Raw genomic sequence first — 17,113 nt, 5'->3', positions numbered from 1 at the left:
GAGGAATAAGTGCGCAGTCTTCAGATTCTGTAGCAGCCCAGGAGCTGAGCCCAAGTGGGTGTTGCAAACATCAGTAGCAGCCAGCAAAGTTTGACTGTTGACAATCATTAAGGGAGCTGGACTTCAGAACTTTATTTAATGTCTGGAGCCCAGATAGTTTGGTTTTTTTTCTACTTGCTGGGCTAAGACTCTTTAAGGGCCTGAAAGAGCTGGAGGGAGTACATCATGAGCAAGGCATTTCAAGGGAGATTTTTTTTTTGTTGGAGACACAGACCAGGAGATTTGCAGTTAAAAAACACAGATAGAAAACAGACAGTGAGTAGAATGAAGTAATCATGTGGCTTCTACTTGTTTACAGAGAGCATTTCTCTAGTGTTGTTTGCACATCACAGGAACATTTTGGTATATACTGAAGCAGAAACTATGTTCCCTATAGGATCTCACACAGCAAGTATCTGTAAGACTGGAGGTTCAGCTTTTATGGCTGAAGACTTGTCACAGAACAAGATATGTAAGCCAGAATTGCATCATTTAATCATTTTTCATGTGCAATCACTTGAGGGAAAAATATTAATCAAGATAAGCTAGAACACCATGATATAACTTTGAGTAATTCAGCTTTGGCTTCCATCAATTTGTGGGCTCAACTAATGGGAACAGGAGATGACTTAAGCGACTAAAGTGTTTAGGCATCTCATTGCTATTGAAATGTTATAAATCAGGTGCTGGAATACCTTAATTCCTCTTTTTCTGGCATCTTGATGAAGGAATGATCACAGCAGATGCAAGAAACCGTCGTATTGAGGTTGTATTTGTATTTTAAAGTGATGTGTATGCTATTCAATCAAGGTCAGTTACTATTTGTGATCTGGCCATCATTAAAATCTTGGATAATAATCTACTAATCAGGGCTCAATAGCTCAGCACAGACACTGCAGAGGTAGTATTTGTTCTCCATTAACTGCACACTTGCTAGTTCTTGCCAGGGGTATGACCTGAGTTGTCAGGAAAACCCCAGTGCTGCAATGCATAAACATACAAGGAGAGATTTGTGTCATGGTGCTTGCAAAGGTGATGTGAGGAAAGGGAGATCTCTCTACTCTCCACCTCATCTTTTGTGTGCCACTATGGTTATTTTGTATGCAAGGGATTTGCATGCTGGGGTGCAGTGATCCGTTGCCTTGCCTCAACTTTCTGCCCAAAACACAAGAAAACACCTCATGGAGAAGAAGCTGCTTGATGCCTTGAATACAGATGATGTGCACAGAATATTTAAATCTTGCCCCAGTTTTGTTTAAGATTCCATTAGGATGCAGTTGTGAATGAGCTTTTTTTTGCATATGTAATTAGAAAGCAGAACAGATGGGAAAGGCACAGTTTAAAGTGATGTGTTCATTAAAATAACCAAAGCTGCAAAGTGTTTGTTCCCCAACAGTGAATTCAGGATATGAGACTCCTTAGGTTTCTGACTTTTTTCCCCCTACTTTGAGTCTTTGAGACAACTGTGAATGACAACAATGAGATCTCTTTTGCATCAATTTTTTGTTAGATATCACCACTGCTCCTTAGGGCAGATTGACTGTTCATTCCCTCATATGTGGTGTGTGCTCAGTTAAGATATACTAGGAAGCAGTGGGTATTAAGAAGCAGACACTACATCAAGGGATTTATTTTAATTGCATTTACTGTAAGAAAGATCTATTGGGATTTAAAAAATAATATACTGATTTTAATGTTCTTTTAAAAAAGATCTGTGTGGACTGTATCCTGATAACTACTGTTATCCCTTGGGTTATTTCTACTTTTAACTTTCATGTTTTTAAATGAAAATGAAATAATTTTAAGAAATATAATTAGGGGATTTTTTAACATATACGGACCCTGTCTACTTTTTTACTAGAAGGCAAGTCTTCTAAGATTAGTCTAACATTGTTCAATAAATATCTGCTACAGTGAATAAGGGCTGATCCTTACTCTCCTCCATGGAAATAGAATAAAAATAGTTGTTTTACATAGTCTAAAAGCTGAAAACCATACTCCCTTTATAGGCTTGCATCTTTCAGCTGCTAATAAGAAAGGCAAATTTAAGGAATGATTATTGGATGTTTCCTATGTTTTACCCCTGCAAAATGAGTCTTAATTAGATGTATTTTATGCTAAACTTAGAGATTCAGAGCTTACTGTCTCCTAATTTTTTCCACCCTTCTAGAAAGCTGTTTTAACTCATGGAGAAGTAGGTCAAAGGTTGGGTGTCATTTGCCAGTTTCTAGTAAATATGGTTTGATTTGGGATAAATTCTAATAGTGAATTCTAGAGAAGAAGATATCTAGTTGTCATTTTTGTTCTCTTCTTCTCTCATGCTGCTACTGTCTCAGTATTTTTTTATGTTCTAAATATCAACTTTTGCTTCTCTTGAAGCTGAATGTTCATTATTTGCCCATCACTGATGTTTTGCATGGTCTTGTCTGCAAATGCATCCCTGCTGTTATGTGCTAAAAAGAAGAGCGTTTCAAAAATGCAAAAGAAAATCCCTACCCTGAAGATAGGGAATGGATTATAAATCCAAATTTAGCCAGAACAGCAGATGGATACAAGAAATAAACAAATGCATGCTGTTTATGATTAAGAAATAAATGTTTGTCCATGCCAGTATAAGGAAAAGATTGTTTCAATTAGAAGTGAAGCCCTGTAAGAGGCCTGAAGTGTCTTTGTTGGAGGACTCTACCAAGTACATGGTAAATGTGATCTTCCCTCAAAGCAGCTTGAAATGTAAAGTCTGTAATCATGCAAGATTTCTGTAAAAGCATAACTTTTCCTAGTGTGACTAGATCCACTGTAGTGTTCCAGGACTGGAAGGGACCTTAAAGATCGTGTAGTTTCAATACCTTCTACCAGACCAGAAAGACCTCTTCCACCTGACCTTGAACACTGCCAGGAATGGGGCATCCACAGCCTCTCTGGGTGACTTGTTGCTATAACCAGCCTCACAGTAAAGAATTTTTCCTGATGTCTTAACATAAATCTACTCTCTCTCAGTTTGAAGCCATTCCCCCTTGTCCTGTCACTACACACCCTTAGGAAAAAGTCTTTCTCCATCTTTCTTGTATACTCCCTTCAGGCACTGGAAGACTACAATTAGTTCATCCCAAAGCCATCTCTTTTCAAGGCTGAACAATCCCAACTTTCTCAGCCTGTCTTTATGGGAGATGTGCTCCAGCCCTTAGAGCATCTTGTGACTTTCTCTGGACTTATTCCAATAGTTCCTCATCCTTCCTTTGTTGGGGGTGTCACAGCTGGAAGCATTTTATTTTCTCTGTGTAATGTCTTTATCTATTATAAAATGGACAGAGGAAGACAAGGCAAAAATGAAAACCTCCATTGATGTCCTGTTTAACTACAATAGTGACAAAGAGTGCAGGTGGATTTATCCTATTTAGGAGTTTGGGTCTCTTATATCGTCTTCCAGGTACTGTAGAAAATGGCTGCCCATATTTTCTCTGAAGTTCAGTAAATGAATGATCTCAATGTTTCAAAGATTTCTTTTTTGTCTTGGTTTATCTTTTATGTAGCAGAATGACAAGCAATGATTTGGAAAATAGCAAGGTGTCAAACAGTATTGATTTCATGCTATGGCAGTGACCTAGAAAGTGCTATTTCTCATTGAAAGATTATGTTGTGGTTTTCCCATAAAAATAAGATGATTCAAGCTCTAGGAATGTTTCAGGCTACATAATTATTAAAAAAGGCCTATTTTTTTTTCCTTGCTGAAAGGCTATAGAATTGTACTATGATTAGATAAAATAATCCCCTGAATTGTAACTACCCCAAAACCTACATCTTACATCTATAATTTGCTTTCTAATTAAATTTCTGACTAAGGATCCTCTTCTTTTTTTATTCATGTCATTGAAACTTTTTTATTACTGATTTGGAAAGAGTAAAACACTAGACTTGCTGCAGTACTGGCATTTTTAATTTTGTTATTTGAAGTAAGGAGTGATGAACAAGTGAGACTAAAACAAGAATGGATTCTTCCTATGAAAATTAATGTTTCCAGTTTTCATCATGAATGGAAATGAAAGTCCCAAATTTTCAAAAGAATGATTTCTAAGTGAAACAGAAGAGATTTTCCAAAATCATCAGTGTCCCCCTTCTTATAGATCTGTAAACTCAGACAGACCCTATGACAGTTTGCATAAAAGTATAAAATCTGTGAGCTTACCCCAGCTTTGCTGTTTACTGACAATTCATTGTGGGGAATGATAAGAAAGTAAGGCTAACTCATCTTGTTGGCTGTCTTTGTGTGCACTGAATAGGAGGTAACTCACTCCTCAACTTTGAATAGGGAGCGGAAATGTGTAATTAATTAAAAGGAAGAAATTATATGTGAAAAAATAGGCCCACATTGACTTAAATTCTTTATACTCCTTGAAATATATTGTGCATGTGTCATTCAGAAAAAAACCTATTTTTCCTGCTGCTTTCTGTTCCACAGAATAAACTTGTGGAATAAAATGCAATAAAAACAGGAAATATGTTGGAATATTCATAACTTAAAAAATGTAAACCTTTGAGCTTCAACTTCATTAGTAATGAAGCTAATACTGTTCGTTAGCAATCATTTTTATTTGGTGCAAATCATTAACAATTTCCACTTTTACAAGTTCTTAGCATTTTGAATATAGTTTTATGTCTTCTGCATGTCATGTCTTTGTTTCAGTAGTTTGGTCAGTCTGCAGTAGGAGCAGATCAAATGACTTGTTTTGAAAATAAAGCTTTATGAAATCTTTCATAGCTGCCTTTTACCAGCAGTATGCTCTGGCTGGCTGTGCTGATTAAACTTATCGGCTTTTATGCATAGGAAAGGTTCTTGGATGCTCGGGGATATTTGGGCCACATGGTCAGGGCTGACTTTACTGTTGCTGAACTTGGAGTTCCCTATTGACAAAAGTTCATGTACAGTCATTCTTGCTCAAGTTTAAATGAGTTGCCCTGTGTGTGGTGTAGAGTGCTGTGTGGCATAAAGCAGAGTATCTCTTGACTCACATGGTTCATGTCACTGGGTCAAATATTTTGACTGCTGATTGCGTGAATATGTTTAATCACATTAAATTCTGGAACAGCATAAAAATAAAAAATAGGAAGCAGATGTTTTTTGCAATTGAATTCATTGCACCGTTATTACCTAAAAGCTCCATAAATACTCCTTACGTTTTAAGGAAAGTAAATTGCATTATATGCATGTGTTTAGTATCGTTAAAACAATTTTTAGTTCTAATCTCCTTCTAATTTGTAAGTTTATTGATTTCATTCCATATTGTGCTATTTGTTGTTAAAAGACAGTTCATGAAATAAAGGGAGCATTGTAGGAAAAAAAACATTTATCCAGTGACTATTTTTCTGCCATAATAAAAAGTAAAAATAATAAATGTAATAAAATTCAGGATATAGCAAATAACTTTTAAGAATGAACAGTTTACACCAAGGTGTGAATAATAACTCTGAATAGCAGTTATTCAGCAATTTTAATACACTACTCTAGTTTCAGTATGACATAATGTTCCCTGTAATCTACTAATATGCTGTTATTTTGCTCCTTCCCTAAAGATAATTCATTATTCTTTCATAATGTGCTGGCCACAAAGTTCTGTTTATTTCAAAAATAATGCCATATTGTGGAAATTAGGCTTGATTTCCAAATTCCTCACTCCTTCAAAAAGGCAAAATATGTAATTATCAGTAATTCTTCTATTCCCAATCTAGTATGAAACCAAATTCCAAATTCCAATGAAAAAGCAGGGGTTTATTCAGCAAAATATTTAATGATATGAAGAACTGTGAGCATGTGCACATTTATGGGGATGTGAGATTTTTGTATCTACTTAGATTGAATGGAGATACAAATGTATTTAAATTCTTCCACTGAATTCAGGGTGTTTTCAAGTTTTCACAGTGGGGAAATTTGTATGTAAGCCAATATTTTCATAACTTATTTATATCGTGTACCTGAAAATAAATATTTTGTAGGAGAAAAAAGGATCCTCAAACCACTAAAGGTTACTTGCATCAGCAACAAAATTGACAAAGTAGTCATCTCCCCCAAATTACAGAGCTTGGTGAATCAAAGTGGAAGAGGACAAGTTTAATTGATGCTCACAGGCTGCTTCTGATGACTGGCTGATGGCTGCCCTGCCTGCACAGAGTGATCACCATTCCTTTGCCACGCTGATCTGCTCAGCAGCACATTCAGCTTTAACACAGCGTGTTTATCCTTCATCCTTTCGACTATATATTTCTTTACTTGCTTGGAAAAGCCAGAAGGCAAAGCTGAAACTGAGATAGAGGATAATATTGTTTGCTGCTCTTTGCAACGTTGACTAAAAGTTTTGTCTCTTGCTTGGGAGAAATGGTTATAGGGCAGGCTGTCTTGCAAAACTAGTGTTTCCATCTCATGGCCTAGATATGACTATTGTCACATCTCTTTAACTTTTCTTAAGCATGATGTAAAAAATGCTTTCCAACTCTTCTTACATAAAAAACAACAGAGGAAAGGAATGTTAGCACTTAAATTTTACAAACTTTTCAAAGGATTTGTAGGTGAAGATTCTTTAAAAGCTACTTGAAATTTACAATGACTGTTTATCAATTACAGAAGGCCAAAGTCTTGTCTAAATAATATGAATGTACTAAATAAGGAAATTATTTATTTTTATGCTTCAAAGTCTTTTCCTTTACATGTGCTTAACAAAATCTTCTGGTTTAATTTAAATCTCCTGCATTATGGTAAAAACCATAATATCAATTTTAACCTTCATAGGATTGTAGTATGTCACACTTTTTCAACAATTGCATTGATGAAGTAAATTTTAATGCTTGAATGTTTAACTTCATCTTTCATAAAAAATTTTAAAATGCTAACATTTGAACCTTATTTTTCTTTGGTAGCCACAAAAGGGTTTTTTTACCAAGATGGCTTTTGTACAGTGCCAATTTATTATCTTTTGCATGCAATCAATCACAGATATGTCAGATTAATGAGGATATTAGGATAGGGAGAGAAGATATCATCTCTGCTATTACAATAAGTATGTAGAGCTAACTCTTCCAATCTCCATGCACAGCAGTTATGAAGAAGCTGCATTCTGTTTTGAATGATCAGTCTCTGCAAAACTAGATATAGTTGGAATTTGGGAATGTGTGGGAATATTTTTCCTGCAAGTACTTTTCAGAAAGGGTGGTTTTGGGGGTTTATTTGTTTTAAATAGCATTTAACTATTCCCTACAGCTAAAGTATCCAGTTTATTTTCCTGGGTAGAGGAGGGAGAATGCATCTGTTGTAAATCTTGAGAATTTTAACAAATTAGTTGTCATTGGTGTAGTGCTACACTTTTAATTACAATGAAACTCAACCACATAAGGCATCAGATCATCTTGTTGATATGATGACATTAAAATGTCCAATGACCTGCAAACATTAGCACCTGTAGCAGCTGAATGAGTTTTAGGGTTGTCTAAGACTGAGGCAATGCTGCCGCCTAATGATGGGAGTATATAAGATGCAGTATAGCAACGTTGCTTGTTTGGCAAGCAGGCAAGGCTTGTGACATCAGTTGAAGACTATAAGTGAAATTAAAAGCAATAAAAATAGGCCCATGGACTAGACTACATGATTTGATGGTGTGCCAAGACATTTATTTCATTCAAAGCTAAAAGCAAAATAAAACCCCTGTAAACCACATCAAGTCTGTAAACATTTTGTTTTCTGTGTATTAATGTCTGTTATGATTATAAAGAGAATGATTCTCCACTTTTTCCCTATTTTGATAGATGAGCTTTTTTTATTTCATTTATTTTCTAATGCTTATCATTATAATAGCTATAGCATTATAATATCTGTCTGAGAAATTTTATTATTCTCTGAAGAATCCTAATACAGATTTCTCCTAAATATTTTTATTTCAGAATAAGAAATTGCATTAATGTCTCAATACTACATTGATCTATGCATCACTGGCCTTTTTTATTTAGAACAGTTTAATGTAGTCTAGTGGCTGAGAAGAATATTAATGGTATCACTGTCAAGTTAATTCATAGACCCATAAAGAGCAATAACACTTGTGTAGGGCATCTGCCAATGTAATCTGTGACAGCTTATACATCCAGCAGATCAAAACTGAATCTAGTCCTGCAGTCCCTGCTCCTTTCTCAATTCTTCTGGTAGATCTTTCAGTTTTTGCTCTGTAGAGAAACATAAAGAAGCAGAAAACTTGCTCTTATTTCCTCACTTTTTATCTCCATTTCAACTTGGAATGTTATTGAAAAGGCATAGAAAATCCAAAAATTTTTATTGATTTCCTCTGGCAAAAGAATTCATGGAAAATTGGTCAACCCTTGAAAAATTATAATTTGGCAAAAGGTAATAAGCTGTAATTAAATCATTATAAAGGCATTGATTGATTAGCAGGCATCCCATTAAATTATTATAATTATCTAAAAAGTTTGATTAGGGCAATACATTTTATGTACTTAAAGCCTGTGCTAAAGTTTGGGTTTTTTTGATATTCTATTCCTCTCAGCTGGGCTGACTTCCAGCAATCAGCATCCTCACAACGAGTTCCCATCAAAGCAACTGCCTGAGATCTAAATCTCCCTTCTGCTTCTTCACAACAGGTGCAGGAGGTTGGTCTCCATCAGACAGTGATCATTACCAATGGCTGCAGGTGGATTTTGGGAATAGGAAGCAGATCAGTGCTATTGCAACCCAAGGGAGGTACAGCAGCTCCGACTGGGTCACTCAATATCGGATGCTCTACAGCGATACAGGGAGAAACTGGAAACCGTACCACCAAGATGGAAACATCTGGGTAAGTAATTGCTATGAAATGGAGGTGTGTGCTGTAATGATAATATGGTCAGTGGTTTTTTTGGAGTTCTATGACTTGTAGATCCCTTCAGTGTTTATATCAGGACAGAACAGAGCTTTGCTCAAAACACAGTTATTTAGAATGCTGCTGTCAGGAGGGCTATCCGCAGATTAGGGAACCCATTTTGAGATGACAGTATTTAGCAGAATATGCAAATTTTTTTTGGTTGCTGGTATTGCCTAATGGGTCTCATGCTTTGCCTCCTCTTTCCTTTTAACTGTTTTTGTGGAGTGAGATAAAATAGTGGTTTTGAAAATTCTTCTGTTAAAATTTTGGAAGGTAATTTTTCTTTGTGTGTATATGTGCTGGAGAGCAATTTTATCATGTATGTAGTATTTTCCATGTAGGTGCTACAGGGATGTGTTTGTTTTAGCTGGGATGGAGAGCATTTTCTTCACTAGCTAATATGGGGATGTGTTTTGGATTTGTGCTGGGAAGAGCATTGCTAATTCAGGGATGTTTTCTTTACTGCTGAGGAGTGCTTGTACAGCCTGAAGGCCTTTTCTACTTCTCACCCTTCTGCAGCAAGTAGGCTGTGGGTGCACAAGAAACTGTGAGGGGGGCACAGGCAGGACAGCTGACTCCAGCTGACCACTGGGATATCCCTTACCACAAGGAGTCACGCTCAGCATGTAATTCTGGGGGAAGGAGGAAGAGGGCATATTTAGAGTGATGATATTTGTTGTCCCAAGTCACCGTTACGTGTGATGGAGTCCTGTTTTCCTTGGGTTGGCCAGACAGCTGCCTGCCCATGGGAAGTGGTGGAGGAGTTCCTTTGTGACTTTGCTTGAGTGTGGCTTTTGCTTTACCTATGAAACTGGCTGTATCTCAACCCATGAGTTTTCTCACTTGTCCTGTTCTCTCCCTCATGCCACCATGGGGGAGTGAGTGAACAGCTGTGTGGTGCTTAGCTGTTGGCTGGGGTTAAACCATGACAATGGGTATTTATGCTATAAGCATTTTAGGAAAAAGCATATAATTTGGCTTTGTTTTTACATTTTTTTCTGTGGATAAACTGCTAATTTCATTCTTGCTGAAAACACTAGCCTTCCATTTTGCTGACAAAAAAATGATAGCTATTACTTAACATGCCTATACTCATAGCATTTCTTTTAGATGGTATTCTTTCTCAAAAGTATACTTTGAAAGCAGAAAAATGTTATTATTCTTTCTGAAACCAAATTAAGTGATTAGCTATTATGTAAAAGCAGAGAAGATTTAACACAGTGATATTTTAGATTCATGTTTTTGCCAGGTGCTTCTTTTATTAAGGTCTGTTATTAAAAATTAATGTCAAATATAGACCATAAGGTAAATGATTTTTTTCTGTATAAGAGAAACTCAGTTAATATGTGGAGAGTGTAGAAACAGTCATTTTTATTACAGTATTGATTTATTGAAAAAATCTCTTCCATGTGCCAGATAGGATTCTGAAAGAAGGAAAATTTAAAGCTGGGGAGGTGGACAACCTTGAAGATAAAAAATATTGAATTTTGTTTAGATTTCTTAGAAGCTGGATATGAATATGATTCATCAGGGTAGGGGACAACTTATGCTTTGCTTGATGAATATAAAAAACTCTCTTTTAAGGCCACTTACCGTAAACACTAAATGCTATAAATATTTTTATATTCCTACTTTAAATATATAAAAACTTCTCCAACCACTACTGTTGAAATCACCAAGAATGGGAGAGAGCTTTGCAGCTGGCTGAGTGAATAATATATAAAGCAGAATATTTAGGCTGAGGAAAAATATGTTCTTAATAAATGTTGGTGATGCCTAGTTTGGTTGATTTAGTCACAGCTGTGATTGCTTGTTTTCAAAGCAGACCAGCTTTCCAAGTGAGGGCTTTGTAGCAAGTCTTTATTCTTATACTGTCACTTAATATAAAAACATTGATAGCTTCTTCTTGCAAGAGCATTTCCTTTTTCTCTTTATTAGCACTTATGCATGCTTGGTGGATTTAGGGGAATTCTATGGGTCTGTTATTGATCATTGACATCACTTTCAAAAGAGTGTGATGAGCCATGCAGGTCTGCTGCTTTTATTTGGAATGCTGTCTTTGGATATATATTAGCAAGCTGGTTGCTGCAGTACTGCTATTGTTCATGTCCTAAAATTTTTATCCAATATTAGTAAAGTAGATTAAAAAATAAATGCCACCTTATCTCTGCTTTCTTTTAAGAGTAAAAGTGGGCTGTTACCAAAAAATAAAAATGCCACAGTTCTTGACTCTAGTTTGCCTAAAATAGTATTGCTTTGGTGGTTAAATGGTGTCTCAGCTTTGGTTTTATCTTGGAAACACTATTTATTTGTTATTAATGAATATTCATCTTAATATGTTCCCAAAACAGGGGAGGTGCATGGAGAAATTATGTGGTCCTATTGTAGTGGTAGTGTTACAAGGAGACAGACTTTCCTGATGTGACAACAGAATGGATGGAAAATCTCTGCTAATCTTCCATCTAGTGTCAATTTGTACAAGAAATTAAAAGCAGTGGTAGCTGTTAGGACCAGACTAGACTACATAAGCCAAGCATTTATCATAGGCACTTTAAATTCATAAAATCAGATTCTTCCTGACTGAAATGACTGTGATGATCTTAAAAATCTCATGATTCTGCTGCCCTTAAAAATCTTTTTAGAAAGAATTTATTCTTTACCTTTGCATTTGTATCTTTTAAGAGATTTATCCGCTAGAGAAATACACTCTGCAGCCTTTGTTTAAAAACTCTCTTCCATCATCCCTATGACAGAATGTCATTGTTTTTTGACAACAGTAAATTTAAAATTAAATGCAAAAGCAAATTAAATGAGTAAAAGAGAAGTGCAAAGTTCAACAATATTTAAGACTAAAGTAGTTATGATATCAGTTGACACAGAGGATGTGATGTGAGAAACAAAGGGAAATAAAGCTAAATAGATGAATTGGAGAGAGAGGAAAGGAGAAATAATTTGCAATAGAGATCTAGTCAGGGACAAACCATTATAATCTGCATAAAAGGCTGAAGTGAACTCTTCTGTATGCATTAGTCAGGGAGGAAAAGGAGTTCTATAATTACCTCCTAAGTAGGAGAGAAATCAAAAGGCTCTCAGGAAGTCTGTGATGGGGAAAGTGCTTTCAAGGTGAATTTAGAGTAAGCTTCCCAGTTCTGTGAAATAGATTTTGTGACCCCACCCCTCCTGGGCTTTTGGATATTTTCAATTTTCATGAATTTTAATAAGATGAGTGAATGTGGCCTCTTTCCATAAAATGCCTAGCAACTAGAGAGTTTTGATCACCTCTCCTACCTTCACTCTTGTAGTCTGAGATTCTAATTTTGATAGGTCATGAAGTTTTCCCTTTATATGTCAATCCACTGGGGTGTTTCATGTACACAAAAAAAACCCCTCCACTTTGTTTTGGTATAGATGCTCATTTTAGTTACTGTATCAATGCTATTTGCCTAATGAACACATACCAGACATGGTTCTACATGTAATACAATATGTTTCTATTTGCTAACTCAGCTATAGATGATATAAATATCTCACATTAAGCATAATGCAAATATGCTCTATAGCTATAAGACATCTTCTGAAACATTGAGACTCGAATTTTATACATCAGTGGAAGAGGCTCAGCATGTCTAACATTAAAATTTTTCCTAAAGGAAGATCCTTGCTAGAATGGAAGAGATCTTATGAAGTATTGTCTTCTAAAATTTTATTACTCTAATAGAACTTGATATCAGCTCTCAGCCATCTCATCATTTTATTCTTGGTGATATCCAAGTCACAGAATCAGGGAATAAGCTGAGTTGGAAGGGATCCACAAAGGTCATAGAGTCCAACTCCTGGCCCTGCACAGCACCATCCCCAAGAGCCCCACCTTGTGCCCAAGAACATTGTCCAAATGCTTCTTGAGCTCTGTGAGGGCTGGTGCTGTGACCTCTCCCCTGGGCAGCCTGTTCCAGTGCCTGACCACCTTTTTCTAATATCCAGCCTAAATCTACCCTGACACAACTCCAGTCTATTCCCTGGGGTCCTGTCATGGTCACCACAGAGCAGAGATCAGCCTCTCTCTTCCCCTCACAAAGAAGTTGTAGACTGCAATGAGGCCACCCCTCAGTCTTTTCTGTGCTAAACAGGCCGAGTGACTTCAGCCACTCCTCACAATGCTTCCCCTCAAGGCCCTTCACCATCTCAGTTGCTCTCCTTTGGACACTCTTTAACATCTTCATATCTTTCTTGTATTGTGGAACCCAAAACTGCCCCCAGCACTTGGAGGTGAGGCCTCCCCAGTGCAGAACAGTACAGGACAATCCCCTCCCTTGCCCAGCTGGTGATGCTGTGCCTGATGTACCCAAGACAGGCTTGGCCCTCCTGGCTGCCAGGGCACTGCTGGCTCACATTCCACTTGCCATTGACCAGGACCCTCAGGTCCTCTTCTGCAGTGCTGCTTTCCAGCATTTCATTGCCCAGTCTGTCCACACATCCCAGGTTGTTCCATTCCAGGTACAAAATCCAGAACTTTCCTCTGATAAACTTCATATTGTTGATAATTTCTCAGCCCTCCAATTTGTCCAAGTCTCTCTCAGCAGGGCCTCTCTGCCTTCATTGGAGTCAACAGCTCCTCTCAGTTTTGTATCATCTGTGAACTTGCTTAGTGTCCCTTCTAGTCCTCTGTCCAAGTCATTTATGAGGATGTTGAAGAACACAGGGCCAAGGATGGAGCCCTGCAGAACTCCACTAGTGACAGGTCACCAGTCTGATGTCACTCCATTCACTGAAACCCTTTATTCCCAACCCATAAACCAGTTGCTCACCTGTCACATAATGTGTTTATCCAGCTGTGGACCGCACATTTTGTCCAGAGGGATACCAGAAAGTATCAAAAGTTTTACAGAAAATCCAAAAATATTATGGTAATTGTGAGTTAAAAAAAAAAAAAAAAAGGGAAATTTAAATAGTTTAGACCCTCTGCAGATGACATTCAAATTATATTCTGTACCTGATTCTTATCTTCACCCTCAGTGGACATCAGTGGAGCTTCAAAAATGTAAAGGAAAGCAGATTTTGCTTTATTACAAACATTTAGGTGTTGACAAATTGGCTGCTGCTACAATTGAAAGCAATTATGTATTTCTGATATTGTTGTTTTTGTTCCAGTTTTAATTAAACTTAGAGTATGTTATGCATAACATCTGCTTTGGTATTATTTTTATTGTTGAAAAGATATTGAGTGAGTACATAGTTTTCACTATGAATAATGATTTTTGAAAAGGAATTTATTTTATGCACTTTCCTACTGGCTTTAAAACTTTTTTTTTTTTTTTAATTTTAATACTTCTGAGTCTCTTCCCTGTTTTAGATGAAATAGGCAGGAATCCACTGAGTTAACTGTAAAATGAACTTTGCATTTCTGTGGGAAATGAGGAATAAACTACTGTTTAGCAATATATTCTCTTCATTTACATGGAGAGAATTTACATGGTTCCCCTTGGTATTGAAGGAAGTTGCTGCAGCACAGTGGATTTAGCTTTTACTAGAAAACAAGCTCTCAGCATTTCAGAATATTTTGCTACAGGATTGAGCCAAAAGTCATTGTGAAAGAAGCTCAAGTGAGTTAGATAATTAACTTTTTCAAGCTGTGCAAGACTTCAGATGTTTGATACTCTTGGGTGCCTTTGGAAATACCAACCATCAGACAGGCCTAAAGTAACATTTAATGACTAGATAGATATAAGGAAATCATATGCAGCCCTACCTAGCTGAAATTATGTGGGAGCCATCTGCTCCGAGTTTCTGTTCGTACTGACATACATTTTCTGGTGAGATTATTCCAAGAAAAAGTTACAAGACTTATCACATTCCCAAGTCCCTTCCACCTGCTCTACAGAGCAACATTTTCAGCTAACAAAGGACTTAGTGCATACATCTTAGTGTACAATGATTTGTGTATAGCAACTACAATTGAAGAGGAATAAATTCTAGCATCCACCCACTATGTTAGGACATGCAAGAATTATTTGCTTTGTGAAATCTGTCACTGCTTTTTCCCCTGAGAGACAACTTACATCCATAACCTCCAGCTGAATATTAATGAAGGATTATATGAAACAGTTCTTGAGTTTGATATTTAATGCTGTTTTCCTTTTTTTGTGTTTACTTCATAAGATCTTAACTGGCAACTTACATCATAGGAAGATTTACTGGGTTAATGGGCTTATAGGCCTGGAAATTTTGTCCTTTTTTAAGTACTTCTATTGAATTACATTATTTTATTAAACCAATTTAGTTTACATGACATTATACGTTTTATAGTTATGGGAACAACTATATGAAAAAAAATGAAAAGAAAATATGAAATGTGATTAGAATGGTCTGTGACCTGCCATTTGTTGTTTCTGGGCCCTTACTAGAATATCAGATACTGTGCAGACCTATTTAAACATGGCAAAGTGGTTTGATATATTAATCAGTACAAGAGTTTTGGCTTGTGTTTATAAGTCTTTTGGAAATGTTTTCTATGTAATGACTCCCTGACTTATCCTATCTGGAAGGATTTTGTCTGGTATCTTCCTGTCTCCTTAGCAATGTCTCAAGGTTACCAGTGTCATAATAACCGGCTTTTAATTCTCTGCATAATTTATTACTAGAAATGCCTTTTTTCCTCTTTTTTTAAAAAGTTTCCTTTCATGGTGGGGGTAGCAAGAGGGAAAATTTTCATTTTTCTCCTAGAATATCCTGTGTGACTTTTGTTAATTTCATTGTGCCTTACCCTGCCTGGATGCTATGCCTCTGAGGACCTGTCTCCCATAACTTTATCTTATAAAGATTGTTCCATTCACTTGCAACAGCCAATATCACCTTTATGGGTGTATTGAGAGAATGAGGAATCATAACTCCCACCCAACTCACTTTGTCTCAGCACTTAGTGGACATTGCTGACCTATACATTGAGGGCCTCTGACTGAAAGGGTATGGACACAGAAAAATATTTCTTTTTCTGTAGTGAACATAAATTCTCTTATAGACCTAATGTAGTAGTCTCCATTATTATGTCAAATAAATATGATAAAGTTTTGATAGGACACCTTTAGAAATTCAGGCAGTTGCTGAAATGGAATTTTTAGAAAACCCTGAAGAAAAGAAAGTTGCAGATAAGCATCAGTGCTATCCGGATGGAGCCTGTTTCCTAATCTACTCTTCTCCATGTGAAATCTGTTAAGAGAAACTGTGAAGATTTTTAAATGCATTTAGAGAAACATACTTGGGGTTATCTGAAATATCATGGCAAAATATATCTATGCCAAATGCTGTCACAGCCACAGACTGTATTTGTATTAAAATGTCAGAAGATCTGATAGCCTTTTAAATGTTGGAATACTAAGATTATCACAAAACTCAGCTAAACAGTAATGCTAGTTTAAACTACTGACTTTTTGGAAAAAAAAATATAGATACTTATGTGTCTCTAACTAATAATGTATTTTATGTGTGAAGCTATATCCTGCCTAGAAGACTTTCTAAGCATATTTTTGCTTAGAATCTTTGAAATCATATTTTTTGCAGGAAGAAAGACCTCTAATATTATTTTTAGCAGAAACATGGGGTTGTGAGTTTGCTTTTAACTTTAAATAACATCTTTAAATGGAAAATAAGCTGGCATGTGGAAATTGATTGATCAGATGGAAAGTTATTATTATTTTCAATCTAAGGTGCTATTTTTGAAATAGAAAGAAAGATTCTATATTTGTGTTAGGCTGTCTACAGAGGCACAAGCAGAATAATTTTTAATCTATCACAGAGTATTCCACATAAAGAGAAGACAAAATTCCTCCTGGTGTGGTGGCAGACAGCATCCCAGCCCTCCCCTGATTCCGTACAAGCCATTAAAAAGATTGGGATAACATATGAGAGGTATGCAGTGTAGTCTGATAGAACATTTCCATTCTGAAGGATTATTTTCTAATCTGTTGTTTTTAGCCTGAGGACTACTTGTCTGTTTATGTTAAACCATCCAATTTTAAACACAGACATCTAAAGGCAGGCACCTAAATCCAGTTTTTGGCTCTCAGATGGCTTGGTTTGCAAATACCTAAGAGTGTCATCATCTCACAATGAATACAGTGCACAGGTCCCTAAGCCAGCCTAAAAGACTACATGGTATACTTAATCAGCTCAGCTATGACAATAGTCAT

General features: G+C 36.4%; 1 protein-coding gene across 1 annotated transcript in view; it reads left to right on the top strand.

The window, feature by feature from the left end:
- CNTNAP2 (contactin associated protein 2) overlaps positions 1-17,113 on the top strand; it is a 1,031,572-nt gene that overhangs the window by 335,591 nt on the left and 678,868 nt on the right. Inside the window, exon 3 of the mRNA XM_071429755.1 lies at positions 8,671-8,864. Coding sequence (XP_071285856.1) covers positions 8,671-8,864 — 194 coding nt within the window. The remainder of the gene's footprint in view (positions 1-8,670; positions 8,865-17,113) is intronic.

The sequence above is a fragment of the Agelaius tricolor genome, unplaced genomic scaffold, assembly GCF_023055355.1.
Source record: "Agelaius tricolor isolate 1412-34295 unplaced genomic scaffold, bAgeTri1.0.p SCAF_6, whole genome shotgun sequence".
NCBI lineage: Eukaryota > Metazoa > Chordata > Aves > Passeriformes > Icteridae > Agelaius > Agelaius tricolor.
The sequence above is the reverse complement of the archived record's forward strand: the minus strand, read 5'-3'. Positions and strand labels throughout refer to the sequence as shown.